General features: G+C 38.0%; 1 protein-coding gene across 2 annotated transcripts in view; it reads right to left on the bottom strand.

The window, feature by feature from the left end:
• c15h14orf180 (chromosome 15 C14orf180 homolog) overlaps positions 1 to 17738 on the bottom strand; it is a 45659-nt gene extending 27921 nt beyond the window's left edge. Inside the window, exons 1-3 of one of the 2 annotated variants that reach the window (XM_057859117.1) lie at positions 17372 to 17738; positions 14637 to 14667; positions 4583 to 4669 (exon numbers count right to left, since the gene is read on the bottom strand). In XM_057859117.1, coding sequence (XP_057715100.1) covers positions 4583 to 4669; positions 14637 to 14667; positions 17372 to 17524 — 271 coding nt within the window. In that variant the 5' untranslated portion in view covers positions 17525 to 17738. The remainder of the gene's footprint in view (positions 1 to 4582; positions 4670 to 14636; positions 14668 to 17371) is intronic. The other variant, XM_057859118.1, reaches the window with a different exon arrangement.
• Between the last annotated feature and the right edge of the window lie 367 nt (positions 17739 to 18105).

Here is an 18105-nt window from a genome sequence, read left to right as displayed (position 1 = left end):
ACCGGACTTCCATCCTCGCAGGGAAAGACCACTGTATTGACGGTGGTGGACAGGTTCTCGAAGATGGTCCGGTTCATCACCTTCCCAAAACTGCCCACCGCAAAAGAAACGGCCAGCGCCCTGCTCACCGAGGTGTTTAAAGTCCACGGCTTTCCGTCAGATATAGTGTCCGATAGAGGGCCACAATTCGTGGCTCGTTTTTGGAAGGCGTTCTGTGGACTCATCGGTGCGACTGTCAGCCTATCGTCAGGGTACCATCCTCAGAGCAATGGGCAAGCGGAGAGGATGAACCAAGAGCTGGAAACAACTCTGCGCTGCTTGTGTTCCAAACAACCCACCACATGGGCGCAAAACATCATGTGGGTCGAGGTCGCCCACAACTGTCTGCCGTGCTCTTCCTCTGGATTTTCCCCGTTTCATGTTGTGTTTGGGTATCCAGCCCCTCTATTCCCACAGACGGAGACGGCCACCCAAGTACCCTCTGCTTTGATGTGGATCCGCCGCAAGAAGAGGGTGTGGAACCAAGCCAGAGCCAGTCTCGTCAGAAGTGCTGCCCGTATGAAGAAGTTGGCAGATCGCCATCGGTCGAGCAACCCGAATTACAAGGTGGGTCAAAAGGTGTGGCTGTCTACAAAACATCTCCCTCTCAGGGTCGGGAGCCGCAAACTGGCTCCCCAGTTCGTTGGCCCCTTCCCGGTCTCCAAGGTAGTCAACCCAGTGGCCGTACGGTTGCGACTTCCCAGGACCATGAGGGTCCATCCGACCTTCCATGTTGGACAACTCAAGCCGGTCTGTGTGAGCCCACTGGTTCCCCCCACGCCGCCTCCTCCACCTCCTCGATTGATTGACGGCGGTCCGGCCTATACGGTGAGGAGACTCCTGAAATCCAGACCACGGGGTCGCGGGTTCCAGTACCTCGTGGACTGGGAGGCTATGGCCCAGAGGAACGTTCGTGGGTCCCGTCCTCTCACATCCTGGACCCGGACCTCATTCGGGACTTCCATCGGCTCCACCCCGATGCGCCTGGTCCGTCCGGAGTCCGTCCCTAGGGGGGGGGTTCTGTTAGAACCCACTGCAGGCCTGTATGCCTTTTCCTTTTTTTTCCCTCCCAGTCATCAACACTAATTCCACACACCTGTCCTGCACACCTGGTCATTACCTCAGCCTCCCTACATAAGCACCCACAGCCCTCTAAGCCATTGCGAGTTTGTTAGCCCTCACTGCAACTTACGAGCGTTTCTAGTTACCTTGTCTTGCCGGATTTTTGATACACTTTTTGACCTTGTGGATTTTTGCCTATAGCCTGCTCCTCGTCTGTGCCTCTGCCTTTGATACACTTTTTGACCATGTGGATTTTTGCCTCTAGCCTGCTCCTCGTCTGTGCCTCTGCCTTTTCCCTGTGACCTGAACCCTGCTACAGGACCGGATCTAGACGCATCCTGCCTGGGCCTTCGCCTTGCCCGTCCCCCCCTGCTCGAACAGCCCTCCGTGCCTCTCCAAGGGCCAAGACTTCTTCCTCTCAGAACCATTGTCAATAAATCTGCTCTGAGCTCTGCATTATTGGGTCCGTTTGCTCTCTGAGCCGTGTCACATCCGCACACACATCTAAACAAGTTTAAGCTTTCCTGAAGTCCGAGGGTACAGCAGTGACAACCCGTACTATCAGTCGGCATCTGAATGAAAAGGGTCTCCCAGGGGGACCCCACTTTTGACCCGGAGAGATAAAAAAGCCAGGCTGGAGTTTGCCAAAACTTACCTGAGAAAGCCAAATATGTTTTGGAAGAAAGTTCTCTGGTCAGATGAGACAAAAAGAGAGCTTTTTGGGATTAGGACTCAACATAGAGTTTACATAAAAAAAATTAAAAAAAACGAGGCCTTCAAAGGAAAGAAAACTGTCCCCACAGACAAACAGGGTGGAGGTTTCCTGATGTGTTGGGGTTGCTTTGCTGCCTCTGGCACTGGACTACTTGACTGTGTGCATGGCATTATGAAGTCTGAAGACTACCAACAAATTTTGCAGCATATGTAGGGCCCAGTGTGAGAAAGCTCGAGAAAGCTGGGTCTCCCTCAATGGTCATGGGTCTTCCAGCAGGACAATGACCACAAACACACTTCAAAAGAACTAGAAAATGGTTTGAGAGAAAGCACTGTACGCAAATTGTGTTCGGCAACAAATTGGCCGAATAAAATCCCCGCTTTCGTCAGTTTTCATCCTGCAGACTTCATCTTTATGACCAGTGTTGTAAGCTTACTTTAAAAAAGTAATCAATTACAGTTACAAATTACTTCTCCAAAAAGTAACTGAGTTAGTAACTCAGTTACCTGAATGTAGGAGTAATTAGTTACTTAGCAATACACATGTGCCGGTTACGGGTTTCACGGTTTACCGTAGTGTGAAAACGTCGCGGTTTCAAAACCACTCAAATTTTCCATCATACCTTAGTACGGTATTCGCTATTTTTCATGTGCCAAAATGCAGCCGAAGTGGCTTGGTGCGGCAGCGCTCACCCTTCCCCTGTTTGTTGCTGTGAGTGTCAGTGACGCTATTCTGCTAAACAGCCAGCAAACCCCAAAAACAAGCCCTCCAAACACAAGGCGTACTTTTCTTCAATTTATTGAGCTCTCAAATCGTGCTGAAATATACAAATGAATACATTTAAAACGTTGTACAATTGTATTTTTCCACGTGTGATTAGGTTCAACAGGATAGCAGTAGCACCATTAAAAAGTTCGCCAAAAACAAAACACACATTTTCCTTTCAAATTCAATATACAAACTAACTAAAACTTACACAGACGAATGTTAGCCTAGGCTAAGCTGGCAGAGCAGCTTCGTCGAGGTTTTATGTCTCACAGCCGCTGAGTGAGAAACAAGCTTGAATGAAGGGGGGAAGAAAAAGGATCGCGTCAAAGATTGCTAATTGAGAAAGGAGGTCTCACTCCTCACTTTATTTTTAGATGAAACCTTTCCTCAACAATATTTACATTTTAACTAATTTATAATACTAACGTATACATTTTGAACTAACTTATTAACTTATGAAATCTTTGTTCTTTTTAACACAAAGGCATGGCATCATGTAGACTAGAGTTGACACAGTGGCTGAAAATGGCAAAACTTCACTTGAGCTTCCCCCCCTCAAAAAAAGTCATACAGTATATATTTTTAATATATATTTTTAATTTTATTTAGAAGTGTTTTTACTTTTTTATAGCAATTATTTTGTTCTTACTCTGATATTGAGCAACTTGAGCTGTGGCTGTGGGTATAGTCTAGGTTCTATTTATTTTAATTTTATATAAAATATTTGTTATTTTTTGTTAATTTATTTATTTATACATTATATTCATGTTCCAATTTGTAAATATGTTTTGAAAAAAAATCCTGTTCAATGGAAAAAAAAAAATTTTTTTTTCTTTTAAAAAACCCATACATCTCAAAATTTTGGAGCTATAATTGCAATACCGTGATACCGTGAAACCGCGGTATTTTTGCTCACGGTTATCGTACCGTCAAAATCTCATACCGGCACATGCCTACTTGGCAAACTAACTGGTGTTACCTTTCATGTTTTTTTTGTTTTTTTTTTAATTAAAAAAGAAAAAAAATAGTAACCTTTGCTATGTTTGGAAATCGTTTAATGTTGTGAATCAACTGTTAGATTTGTTAAAATTGCTACCGTTTTTGCATTAGTTCCCTTCTGTCTACTTATGACATGTTAAAGTTTTAAAACTCTTTCATCATTTAAAGATAGATTCAAGTCAAGATTTTGCCGATTAGGAGTTGCTTAAGTTCGCTTGGAAGGTGTTTACTACAACAGAGCCTTTCTGAGAAGCCTACTGCTTCAAAATGGTGGCTGTTCATTAACGCCTCCGAGTCTCTCATTTCTCATGTAGTTCTATATGCATGTGATATCTAGGCGATATCTAGATTGTAGGCTGTCAGCTACAGTCAGGAAATATTGGAGCTAGCCTAGCATTGCGTTTGCTACAGCGTCACAACAAACACCCTTCTCTCTCCATGTCTCTGACTTTTCTTGCGTCATTCAACCAACGTAACGCATAGTAACGCACATTGGCTCGTTGCCGAAACGGTGACAAAATCTGAACGGAGAAACAAAAACGTAATGGAGAAAAAATTACAGATTTTTAAAAATCACTGCTCACTTGTACAAATTACTACAAATTGACAGGTATGGTATTCCAATCAAAATTAGCTTAGCAGATATAGTTCCTTTTTTTATAAATAGCCAAACCAATTTAGGTATTAAAACATTAAAATAAAAATAATAATAATAAAAAAAAGAACCTCTTAGGACCCTGTTCAAATGTTCCTAAGTAAGATGTCTTACCATAAAACACCCATCAAAGCCATCCATAAGAGCAATTGCAGCAAACCAGTAAACAAACAACCCAAAAACATTTGCATACAACTTCAGAATTAGATATTCACATTGCAAGTGTACATTGTTTGAGCTCCGCTTCATAAAACCGTCTCAGAACTTGAAGGAATTAGCATAAACACAGATTATTGAATATGTTTTCTGTTTATAGAACTATAAAACATGCTGGTTGAACTTGCCTGTGGTCCTTTGCAGAGCCGTGAGCTCGATCAGCGCGACCTCGTAGAACATTTTTTCCGCCTGGATGAACTGGAGGGCCTTCTCATCTGTTTATATGGGTGAAGGATTATTCTCCAGTCTATTGGGATTTGTCTGTTGTTGGAGTTGAAAAACAAGTCCGTTGCTCAGCTCATCTTTGTTTCTGGTGCTCTCCACCAGCACACGTCTGAAGAAAGACTTTTACAGGCTAAACATTAGTGCAAATTGCCGTTTTGTATTTTTGGTATTGATTTAGTATGCTGCTTCTTAAAAGCATAATATTAAAACACATTTAAATGATTATTTTGGTTGAACTGTTTATTGGAAACGTATTTCATTTCATAGTATTGTTATTATCAAATGCCTCTTTATTTAGAGCAGATCCAAGAATAGTGATTGCTCACACTGTCAGAAACATTCCTTTGTACTTGGCCTACTATGAAATGACACCAGTGATAATTGTCAAGTGAATTTTCAAGCCCGCAGGCTTAAAATAAACATGTCTCCTATGGTCTAAAGTGGTGATCTATTTTAACCACTGCTCTCATTTGTAAGGCTATAAATTACCCATTGTTTGTAATTCACTGACGTTACACATGACTTTCCTTTCCCCATGAATACAATCACGTTCAAAAGTACGAGGTTGCCATTCTAGAACAGATTTGCTTACGGTAAAGCAATCTGAGATTTCATAAAAATCAGAAAGGTTCTCTTCGTGGATCTCAAAAGGATTTGAAAAAACAACATATAACAGAAATCAGAGGCGATTGCTCTCAGACTGTAATGTCAGAAAATAAGTGATCAAATGTATACTGTTGTGTGTTTATGTCATTGATTAAATATGTGCTACAACACGCTCAACCTTTGTTCAGGATTTGCTTCTTATTACTGGTTATGATACGGCTTGGTTTTTATTCATTCGCGCAGCTTTGCAGTGCTTAAGTTAGTGTGGAAGCTGACCCATATGGAAAAGAAATAGAAAAACCATTTAAGAATTAATCAACATTAATTCCAGTCAAAAATCTTTATAAGTCTCATACTATGATTACTTCTGAAAGTGGCCACTTTTGCATTTTTAAAAAAAAAAGTACAAAATAGTTAAAGGATTTGAGTATGAACCAAGTAAAAATCATGTATGTGGTATAATAGGAAAATATATGGCCAATTACATTTTCAATTCATGTTTCATATAGGTTTTTAACTATATGTCAGCTTTAAAGAAATACTCATTTCGTATATGAATATATACCATTTTATATATATATATATATATATATGTTTTCTGCATGTAAAGTGTATGTATTTTGCAGGAAAATTGTGCTTACTTTATATACTTCATATAGGTTCAATATATGCCATGTGATTAAAATGAGGTACTGTAGCAGCGCTAATGGTCTTGTATGTGTATATATATATATATATATATATATATATATATATATATATATATATATATATATATATATATATGTGGCAGAAAACACAGACAAGACTGAAAAAGCAGTTTCTGCTCTTGCAACCCTCTATACAATAAACTATTTTAAGCCAAAACAACTTGTGTTTGATAGAACAATATTTCCATATGCTGCCATAGCAGATTCATGACGCATGAAGCCCACGAACTATTTTGAATTTGTCCCTTTTACCCTGGAAACCCCCGTTTACAGACGTTGCGCAACCGCTTTTGTTTCAACCCAGCCATAAAAAGAAGGTAAGTAATTATATTTATTATCCAAAATGTCTGTTATTTTTAGCTTGAAATCAGTTTCAGTTTATTCACACATCGTATCATGGTAGACATAAGAACACGGCCATATATACAGTGGGGAGAACAAGTATTTGATACACTGACAATGGGAAAACCCATTGGCAGTGTATCAAATACTTGTTCTCCCCACTGTACAAGCAGTTCATCTGACAAGATGCATGAAAGGGACACTCCGAATAAGCTATTTAAAGCTTTTAGTAGGTTTAGTAGGTAATCGATGTCCAATATTTCGTTTGAAAAAAATAAAAAAAAATAAAAACGACTTTAAAAAATTATTCACTCGCATATTTTAAACTTTTAAACAAATGACGTCACAATGAAAAAAATGATGTCTGTAAATAAGTCACGGATATCTACCTCATAACTATCGCTTAATTGTATTTTTTTTTTTGTTTGTTACTGTCGCGTTCAGCTCGTGACCATAGATGAGGATAGGAACGTAGATCGACTGGTAAAACGAGAGCTTAGCCTTTCAGCTCAGCTCCTTCTTCGCCACTACGGACCGGTGCAGAGTCCGTATTACTGCAAACGCTGCACCGATCCGCCTGTCGATCTCCCGCTAATTCTCCCGCTCACAATTGATCCAAACAAAGAAAAATATAAAACAAGGTTTAAAAGGGTAAATATATAAAAAAGAAACTCTCGACCACTCTTTGATGTCCGCGATTTCTGCATTGCGACCCTTGTTATGTTACCATGTTTCACCCATAAAATCGCAAAAAAAAATCCAGCTCTGGCCATTCACTGCTGTGTCTTGACAGTCAGTGATATATGTTGCATGGAGTTTTTAGATCAAAAGGTTAATATGCGATAATGTCTCGTTAAAGTCATGGCGTCTGTAATTCTGCTCTCGCGTGCTCTCACCTCCAGATAGGGTTTTGCTGGAAAAAAAAAAAAAAATGTATATATATATTATATATATATATTTTTTTAAATGCCCACCTGTTAAATTTTTTTTTCACCTTGAAAATTGAGATTTTAAGCTTCCTAATGATGTATCACACATGCATATCGGACAATTTTAAAATTTGGCCAAATTCGGGGTCTCAGAGTGAAACTTCAAGTCACCTGGGTGTTTTCCGCCATATATATATATATACCCATAAAATTCAACTGTGGCCATTCACAGCTGTGTCTTGACACTTAGTGATACATGCTACATGGAGTTTTTGGATCGAAAAGAGGTAAGTACGCGATAATGTTAAAATCATGGCGTCTGCAATTATGCTCTCACGTGCTCTCACCTCCAGTTAGGGTTTTGCTGTTTAATATTTTTAGTTTTTTTTAAAATGCCCTCCCGTTTCAAAATTTTCTTCCTCCAGAAAATTTAGATTTCAAGCTTTCCAATGATGTATCACACATGCATATCAGACAAATTTGACATTTGGCCAAATTGGGGGTCTCAGAGCGGAACTCCAAGTCACCTGAGTGTTTTCCGCTATATGTATGAAAATGCTTTTTTTTTTTTTTTTCTTCCTATTTTATGCTTGTTTTATTTTTCATAATTTTTAGTATTTTAGAGGATTTAATGAAATCTATTGTTTATGTTTTCAGATTGATTACATATACATATGTACTGTATAACCTACCGGTAAATTCAGCACGCAAAGTCATAAATCCGCGATAGTCAAACCCAAAGTAGTGAGGGATTACTATAATTGCTAAAATACTACCTACTACCAATGTAATACTTTTTTTTTTTTTTTTTTTTTTAAATCAATCGGTTGAGAGAGAATGAACTACCAGGCTTGGAGAGAGAGCGAACTTTTAACATTTGTGTTCCTACGTGTAAAAATAAAATATTTTTAGTAATCCATGTGAATTTGTTTGAGGACTATGTTGTTTTTTATATTTCAATATATCCTGTGTGACACTGCACTTATTATGTTTTTTATAATACTTGCAAGATTTTTGTTTCACTGTTTGTTTTCTAACAAATATGGTTTATTTTACACATACAGCATCTACCAAGGATATCGTGAGCACAATTCCTGTCATATATTGTTCTTTTAAATTCCGAAATTACACAAGTTTCATATTGTACAAATTTACTAAAGATCTTGTATCTGGTTTGCGTGTCACATGCTTTACATACAAGTTTGGGATGAAGCATATGAACCTTATGAATTTTAAATACTGTATGTCTTTTCCATATGGGTTAAATTCCCAAATTTAACAAGTTTCATATTATGCGAATTTACTAAGGATTATATGAGTGGTTTGAGCGACACATGCATTACATACAAGTGCCATATAAAACATATATGAACTTTGTGAATTTTATGTATATCTTTTCTATATGGATGTGCTTCTCCGGAGTTAAGAATACATTGTTACACTACAGCGAAACGAGACGAGTTATTGGCTAAAGGCTGGTTTTATCCCACCTATTGGACGCTCTGCGTCTCTGGGGGTCGTCTATAGGCAGTGGGCGGTCTGCCTCTCTGTGTGATGATTGGACGATCTGTCTGAGGCTGAGTCTCTTTTTGATTGACAGGAAAATGAGCAAATCAGTGATCTTTTAGTATTTACATTCGCAGGAGGCATATTTCAATTATCATTCCGTTGTTCTGAGTGTAACCAGAGACTTTCCAAATCATCCTAGCGACACTTGCTTTGCTAAAAACGACTAGCGGAAAATCAAGCTCATTTCTGGTGGGGGTTTTTTCTATTGTAGCTGCTTGTGCTTGGAGACTTCACTTCTGGCACTCTTGTTTCTTTCCCTACCGAGCAGTGGTTGCAGCTAAGACCCTCTACCATCACAAAGCACTCACAGGCGGACACACTTTGAGCTTCCCCTCATTGAAAGAGCAGCATCCGCCACTATTTTGAATATAATTAGATAATGTCTATCTCAAATAGATCTTATAAAATTGAGCTATTAATATTGATACCGAACACAAATACAGAAGGTTTACTGATCAACTGATTCAAAAACAAGAATCCGTGTGTTGGTGATAGTACTGATGTATGGTCAGAAAACTATCAGTTCATGAAAGTCAGATAATTATGCGTTATGTGCTGGAAGGCTATCAATAAAGGATGGAGAATTTCCCGTGCCCCCTATTTTTAGCCTCCCTGGATCACAACAACAGCAACAAGAACCTCACACTATCTTCCTTTGGCACATTTTTTTTTTTTTTTTAATTACACTTCACGTTTGTCTTACTTGTTGCTGTAAAATGATTTTGATCAAATCTTCATTGTATCAAGGTACATGTACATATTTTATATTAGGAAAAGCCCATGGGCAAACCACAAACAAAATGCTGAAATAAGGCTAAACTTGTTTGAGTTTAGTCAAAACTGACTAATGTAGATAATACACAGGTGTACCTACACAGTAATCCACCCCCCCCCTTTTTTTTTTTTTTTTTTTTTCTTATCAGTTAGGTGAATTTAGAGAAATACCCATACCTTGTGAACTCTCCTGGCACTCTAATGTGCTGTGGCAGATTAATTAGGAATCACTGCAAGCAACACAGAGTAATGTAAATAACACAGTGCACTATGCCTCAACACATGATTATAGGAACCCCTGTACGCAGAATTTTCTGACCTCATTCTTCTATGCCAGCACATACTTTCTAAGAACTGTATCAGTCAACACTCAGCAACCAAAAGAGCTTTTCACTTGGGCAAAGTTCACTCTGCTGATAAAAACACATCATGCCAAAAGCAGTTATTGAACACCCACAGTCTAATGTATGCGGAAGCTTATTGCAGCCACTAAAAAACAAACAAACATGGTATTATCATGTAAAAACGTGATAATTTTCTTGTAAAAATATAATTACCATGTAAAAACATGTAAAAACATAAAAATTATAAAGTGATAATTATGTAGAAACGTGATAATTATCATGTAAAAACGTGATAATGATGTACAAATGTAATAATTATGTAAAAGCGTGACATAATCATGTAAAACGTGAAAACTATCATGTAAAACCGTGGTAAGTATATGTAAAAATGTCATAATCATGTAAAACAGTGAAACTATCTTGTAAAACCCTGGTAGTTATCATATAAAAACAAACTCATGTAAAAATGTGATAATTATAATATAAAAACGTGACATTATCGTGTAAAACATGATAATTATCATGCAAAAACTTGATAACTATCATGTAAAAAATGTGATGATTATAACAAAAACGTGACATCTAGAAATGTGATCATTTTCAGGAAAAATATAACTCATGTAAAAATGTGATAAGTATCATGTGAAAATGTGCTAATCATCTAAAAATGTGATATCATGTAAAAACGTAATAACCATCATGTAAAAATGTGATAATTGTGTATATGACGTAAAACACATAAAGTGATAATTATGTAGAAACGTGATAATTATCATGTAAAAACGTTAACCTGTCATGTAAAAATGTGATAATTATCGTGTAAAAACTAAATAGTTAGTATGTAAAAACATGAAAACTAATGTAAAAATGCGATACTGACGTAAAAACGCACAATTACTGTATGTAAAAACATGACATTATCATGTAAAAAGGTGATAACTATCATGTAAAAACCTGATAACTATCATGTAAAAACGTGATAATTATCGTGTGAAAATGTGCTAATCATCTAAAAATGTGATATCATGTAAAAACGATAATTATCAAGTGAAAACATGATAATTGTTTATAAAACGTGAAAACTATAAAGTGATAATTATGTATGAATGTGATAATTATGTTAAAACGTTAAACTGTCATGTAAAAATGTGATGATTATGTTAAAACGTGATAGTATGTAAAAACATGAAAACTATCATGTAAAAACGTGATATCTATGTAAAAATGTAATAATTATGTAAAAACGTGGTATCATGAAAAACGTGATAACTATCATGTAAAAACGTGATAGTTATTATGTAAAAATGTGATAACTATCATGTAAAACATGAAAACTATCATGTAAAACCGTGATAGTTATATATGTAAAAACGTGATAATCATGTAAAACGGGAAAACCACCATGTAAAACTGTGGCAGTTATCATGTAAAAATGTGATAATTATGTAAAAATGCGATAATTATCATGTAAAAACAAACTCATGTAAAAATGTGATAATTATAATGTAAAAAAAGTGACATTATTGTGTAAAACATGATAATTATCATGTAAAAACTTGATATGATAATTATCAGGTAAAATGTGATAATTGTTTATAAAACTTAAAACCTATAAAGTGATAATTATATATATAAACGTGATAATTATCATGTAAAAATGTTAAACTGTCATGTAAAAATGTGATAATTATCACATAAAAATGTGATAGCATGTAAAAACTAGGGCTGTCAAACTATTACAATTTTTAATCAAGTTAATCACAGCTTAAAAATTAATCGTAATTAATCGCAATTCAAACCTTTTCTAAAATATGCCATATTTTTCTGTAAATTATTGTTGCAATGGAAAGATAAGACAGAAGACGGACATAAACATTCAATATACGTATGTAAGTACTCTATTTGTTTATTATAACAATAAGTCCACAAGATGGCATTAACATTATTAACATTCATTCTGTTAAAGCACAGGTGTCAAACCGATTCCAGAAAGGGCCAAGTGGGTGCTGGATTTTGTTCCAACCGATACCGTGCAGAGAGTTTAACCAATGAACTTCAGACACAGAAACAAGCAGCACCTGATAAAGTTTAACTGATTACACATGTAAAAGATCTGATTGGTGAAAAGGTGTCCTCTTCATTGGTTGGAACGCAAACCTGCACCCACTTGGTCCTTTCTGGAATCGGTTTGACACCTGTGTGTTAAAGGGATCCATGGATAGAAAGTCTTTGAGTACAAGTAAGTTATAGGAATTTTATATTAAAACCCCTCTTAATGTTTTCGTTTTAATAAAATTTGTAAAAGTTTCAATCAAAAAATAAATAGCTCGCCATTGTTGACATCGCCGAGCAGTTACGTCACATCAGGCTCACTGCCGTTCTTCCACAGTGTCTTTAACTACGTAAGGTAGTGATTGAAATACACCACAAGGTGTCAATGGTGTTTTAAATTAATTGGAGATCTAGCCAAGGCAAAGTCTAAGTAGGTTTTATGTGTATTTTGCATAGCTTTTGATTGGGAATGCCAGTTCTCTTTGCATTTAGTGCTTTGATTTTTGTGAACATTATTTTTTTGAGAGATAGGAATATTATTTTTGTTGTGCTTTCACTAAATGATACTATAGCGCAGTGGTCTCCAAATTATTCCACATAGGGCCGCAGTGGGTGCAGGATTTCACTCCAACAAAACAAGACCACAACTTTTTACCAATCTGGTGTTTTATAAGTGTAATCAGTTGATTAAAGTCAGATGCTGTTTTAGTAAAAACCACATTGGTTGAAAGGTCTGTGCTTGATTTGTATGGACAAAAACCAGGACCCACAGCGGCCCTCGAGGACCCATTTGGAGACCCCTGCTGTAGCGACTTTACTGTTCCGCCCAAATGCATGATGGGAAGTTGGGCAACCATGACTGTCAGTGGTGGCTGCAAATGGTATACAATATGTTCTGCGTTGTGTTCAATTAATTGTCTTAAGGAAAAGATCGTCTCTTGTTCCACCCAAATGCATGATGGGAAGTTGGGCAAACATGACTGTTAGTAGTGGCTGCCAAAGGTTAAGCCAGTAAAAGGTGCAGTGCAATGAACGCCTGTGTCCACTCGCATTTCTCTGCCTTTTCGCTCTCAATATGCTAAAACGGCGTCATTGAAAACTGTTTGAGACAACGCATGAATGGGTCATTCTGTGCATGCGTTAATTGCGTCAAATATTTTAACGTGATTAATTAAAAAAATTAATTACCGCCCGTTATCGCGATAAATTTGAAGTAAAAATTTGGTAATTATCAGGTTGAAATGTGATAACTATCATGTTAAATAATGATAACTATCACGTGAAAATGTCCATCATCTAAATATAACTATCATGTAAAATCAATGTAATATCATGTATCATGTAGCAGGGGGACGGGTTTCCCGATAAGCTTCTGCTTTTCCGTCTCCCTTGTCATGTCTCGCTTCATCTTGTTTGGATAAACAAACTGATGATTTCCTTCTTTTCTTTTTTCTTTTCTCTTTCTTTCCTTATGATTTTTGATTGATGATGATGATGATGATGACAATGACAATAAATTCAAATTCAATTTAAAAACGTGAAAATCATGTAAAACTGAAAACAATCATGTAAAAACGTGATAATAATGTAGAAACTTAATAATTGTGTAAAACCGTGACATTATCATGTAAAACGTGATAACTATCATGCCAAAATGTGATATATTCAAAAATGTGATAATTGTCAGGTAAAAACGTGATAATTATCATGTGCTAAGCATCTAAAAATGTGATAGTTATCATGTAAAAACATGATACTGGACTTTTTTTCTTTTTGGGTGTGGCAACAATAGACTTCCGTAAGTATATGCTCATAAATGTTCTCAAAATTTTGAAATATTTCATTTTTTTGCTAAAATGAGAAAACTTCCAATACTTTCTCTATGTTTAACCATCTCCCACTACTGGCTAGCTGCTAAACTTTGACTTGAAAAGGGCCATGTCAAAAAAAAATCTACGAGAACTACTCCCAAAAAAATGACTGCTGTATTTGAAATGTAATTTAAAAAAAAAAAATTTAAATCTCTGATTATTTCCAATACTCCCGCAGGCCACTAAATAAACTACATTTTAACATAGACATCAATATTGATGTAATGTAATAATATTCTAAAAGTCAGAAGCCGTTACCCTGTCCGAAGAGATAAGTGGATAATGTTTCACGCCGAAAGGATCCTGTTGATTGCTCGAGATGAAGTGACAACTAACAATTGCTGCTATTTAAACAATGGTCAGTGAGGGGTAGCCACCGGGTCATGTAGCAGGCGAATTAGAGACAGAGTGAGGGAAATATACACTGTCACCCAACACCCTCTGTTCTTCCTATCCTGTGTAATGTTAAGCTTTATGGAGGCTGTTAAGTGGCAATAGGCAACCTAGTCAAGTGCAGATACAAGTTAATTAGTTTACTCGGCCGCTCTGTTGTGCCAAGATAAGAGTCTACAAATCCTCTCACCACTAAAGCCTCAGCTTTAGACAAACACTGTAGCATTGCAGGACAAACGTGACGTTCTAACCCCATCAGCAGATATTGACTCCTTTCCTCGCAACACTTCCTTTTCTATTGTATTCTGTAAATGATCTACAGTCTGATGGGCTGGTTGAAGTAAGAGTGCAAAACTGATCAGGATACAATTCTTTTCAGTGATGAACAGCTCGGCAATCTGTGAAGAAAAGAATAAAGAAAGGTTAAAAGGTTTTGGATGATGTCACGATGAGTTGTCAAACAATTCCGCAGTCTGGTAATCATCATTTTACTGTTCACGTGGACTATGCTTGACATTTGGAACATCTCTTCATTTGTTATTGAACAGAGTACAACGTCATACATTCCAGGTTTGTCAAATGTAAGGATTTTCCGCTTCGAAGACTTTGAAACATCACTCGGTTCGGGTTAGCATGTCGCCTAGCTGTCACGCCTTTTGGTTTGTTTACATTCTCCGAAGCCGGGGAAGGGAAATGACATATGTCCGATTTAAGTGTCATAAAATATCGTTCGGGAGGTGCGACGGTAAAGGTGTCGACAGTTTTGACCATTATGGAGTAATTTTGCCATGTTGTCCTGAATAAATGCATTTTTATTATTTCATATTCCATTTAGCACAAGACTGTTATTTGTCATGACCATGCCATTTATTTAGCAATTGGGGAAAATACTTGGATAAAAAGAATATCCTGTAAAATATTGAAGTAAAGAGACAGAAACAATGACATTTTGCAGCTCTCTTCGTCGCGTTTTCCTCGTTGTGAATAGTTCCCCCTCGACGGGCTGACTGGTCCTTCTCAAGCGTTTTATATAGCTATTGGGGAAAATACTTAGATAAAAAGAATATCCTGTAAAAATATTGGAGTAGAGAGACTGAAACAATGACATTTTGCGGCTCTCTTCGTCGCGTTTTCCTCGTTCTGAATAATTCCCCCTCAATGGGCTGACTGGTCCTTCTCAAGCCGATGAGCCCAGTCTACCGCTGACGTCATCCACCTGTTGGGGACGCTAAAGCCCTATAATGGTAGGCGTGGCTAACCAGCAGATTAAAACACTAATTTCTCGTCATCTGCGCTTTGCTAAATTGTTGTATATAGTCGAATCGTCTCAAAATATGATTTTAATTCACATAGTGGTGCCGTTTAAGACTTTTTTTCTCCTGTCGTATGCTCTTTAATCTGCAATAGATAAAACGCTTGGTGTAAAGAAATCAACTGTGGGAGCAATTATTTGAAAATGGAAGACATACAAGACCACTGATAATCTCCCTCGATCTGAGGCTCCATGCAAGATCTCACCCCGTGGGGTCAAAATGATAACAAGAACAGGGAGCAAAAATCCCAGAACCACACGGGGAGACCTAGTCAATGACCTACAGAGAGCTGGGACCACAGTAACAAAGGCTACTATCAGTAACGCAATGCGCCGCCAGGGACTCAAATCCTGCAGTGCCAGACGTGTCCCTCTGCTGAAGAAAGTACATGTCCAGGCCCGTCTGCGGTTCGCTAGTGAGCATTTGGATGATCCAGAAGAAGACTGGGAGAATGTGTTATGGTCAGTTGAAACCAAAATAGAACTTTTTGGTAGAAACGCAGGTTCTCATGTTTGGAGGAGAAAGAATACTGAATTGCATCCGAAGAACACCACACCCACTGTGAAGCATGGGGGTGGAAACATCATGCTATGGGGCTGTTTGTCTACAAAGGGACCAGGAGGACTGATCTGTGTAAAGGAAAGATTGGGGGCATGTATCGAGAGATTTTGAGTGAAAATCTCCTTCCATCAGCAAGGGCGTTGAAAATGAGACGTGGCTGGGTCTTTCAGCATGACAATGATCCCAAACACAAAGCCAGTGCAACAAAAGAATGGCTTCGTAAGAAGCATTTCAAGGTCCTGGAGTGACCTAGCCAGTCTCCAGATCTCAACCCCATAGAAAATCTGTGGAGGGAGTTGAAAGTCTGTGTTGCCCAACAACAGCCCCAAAACATCACTGCTCTAGAGGAGATCTGCATGGAGGAATGGGCCAAAATACCAACAACAGTGTGTGAAAAGCTTGTGAAGAGTTGCAGAAAACGTTTGGCCTTCGTTATTGCGCAACAAAGGGTACATAACAAAGTATTGAGATGAACTTTTTGGTATTGACCAAATACTTATTTCCCACCATGATTTGCAAATAAATTCTTTAAAAATCAAATAATGTGATTATCTGTTTTGTGTTGTTGTTTTTTTTCACATTCTGTCTCTCATGGTTGAGGTTTACCCATGTTGACAATTACAGGCCTCTCTAATATTTTCAAGTGGGAGAACTTGCACAATTGGTGGTTGACTAAATCCTTATTTGCCTTACTGTATATATTTACTCCATCCAGTAGATTGATAGAGATAGAGAGATAGCTAGACTATATCTAGAAGATGGATGGGTAGACTAGTAGATAGATGGATACAGTAAATATAAAGATCCAGTTGATAGACTGTCTAGTAGATGGATGGACAGACTATCTAGTAGATATAGATATCTAAAATTAACTCATTGCCTGCCATTGACAACAATTGAGATTAAATTATTTTAAACTGGAAGGACTGCCAGTGAATGCTCATCTTTCAGTGCCATTTTTTTCATCCGCCTCTCACAGTCAAAATGGATTGGATGTCGAGCGTCGTCAAAAGCAGCCAGAGATAACTTATTTGGCCAAAAATAAACCAGTGGACAGGAAATGTAATTGCCCTAAATATGACCCGTGAGCCAAAATAAGTTTGACACCCCTGCACTACACCAACTGCCAGATATGCCCTACATCAACAGCATGTACCAAAACAGTTTCATACTATAGCAGATTCGAAAGTCACATGCATGGGACAAAAACGATGTGATGCTTGCTCACCTGGTGCAAGCAGTTTGGCAAAGAGGTAAAGCTATGCACATGGGTCAGTCCAAGCAGACAGCTAAGAAAGCAGTGCAGGGCGGCCTGATACTCCCCCTGCTGCTGGAGCTGCTGTCCCAGCTCAAACAGGCCCTCCCTCCCCCCACTCAGCATCCCCAGTCCCAGCTAGAGCCAGCACTACCTGCCATCAGAGAGCTCCAGATCTCACAAGCTGCTGATGGCACACGCCGGCCGACTCGCTATCTTGTCCCGGAATGTCCCGTCAAGGACGGCTTGAAAGAAGCGGGTTGTTAAAGCTCCGGCGACTCAAGCTGATCAGATCCATTCCCCTCTCTCTTCCCAGGCTGCACCAGGAAAGGAGGACAGAGGAAGTGGGGAGTATTAACCGATTGAGTGGCAGAGCTTTGGACCAATCAGCAATGTACACACTATTTCTCCACCCCACAATGGAGATAGTACAATGTTGTGATGATGACATACCACATGACACTGCCCTAAGACTTATAGTAGATGCTAGCTGTCAAGTTCAAATACAAATCCTTTGAATGATTCATTATCTCATCAGTAGCTTTGCATGTAATACAGAAACTACCATCTATAATATTCTTTTTTTTTTTTTTAAAGTGTTTCTTCGGCGTGCTACGTAGCCAGAACCGCTTGATCTGCCAACACCATTCAAAAACCGAAATGACTGGAATTCTTGTGCACACCAGCTCTCTTTCGTTTGGCTAACC

This window comes from Corythoichthys intestinalis, chromosome 15 (assembly GCF_030265065.1).
Source record: "Corythoichthys intestinalis isolate RoL2023-P3 chromosome 15, ASM3026506v1, whole genome shotgun sequence".
NCBI lineage: Eukaryota > Metazoa > Chordata > Actinopteri > Syngnathiformes > Syngnathidae > Corythoichthys > Corythoichthys intestinalis.
This window is presented reverse-complemented; position numbering and strand designations above follow the sequence as displayed.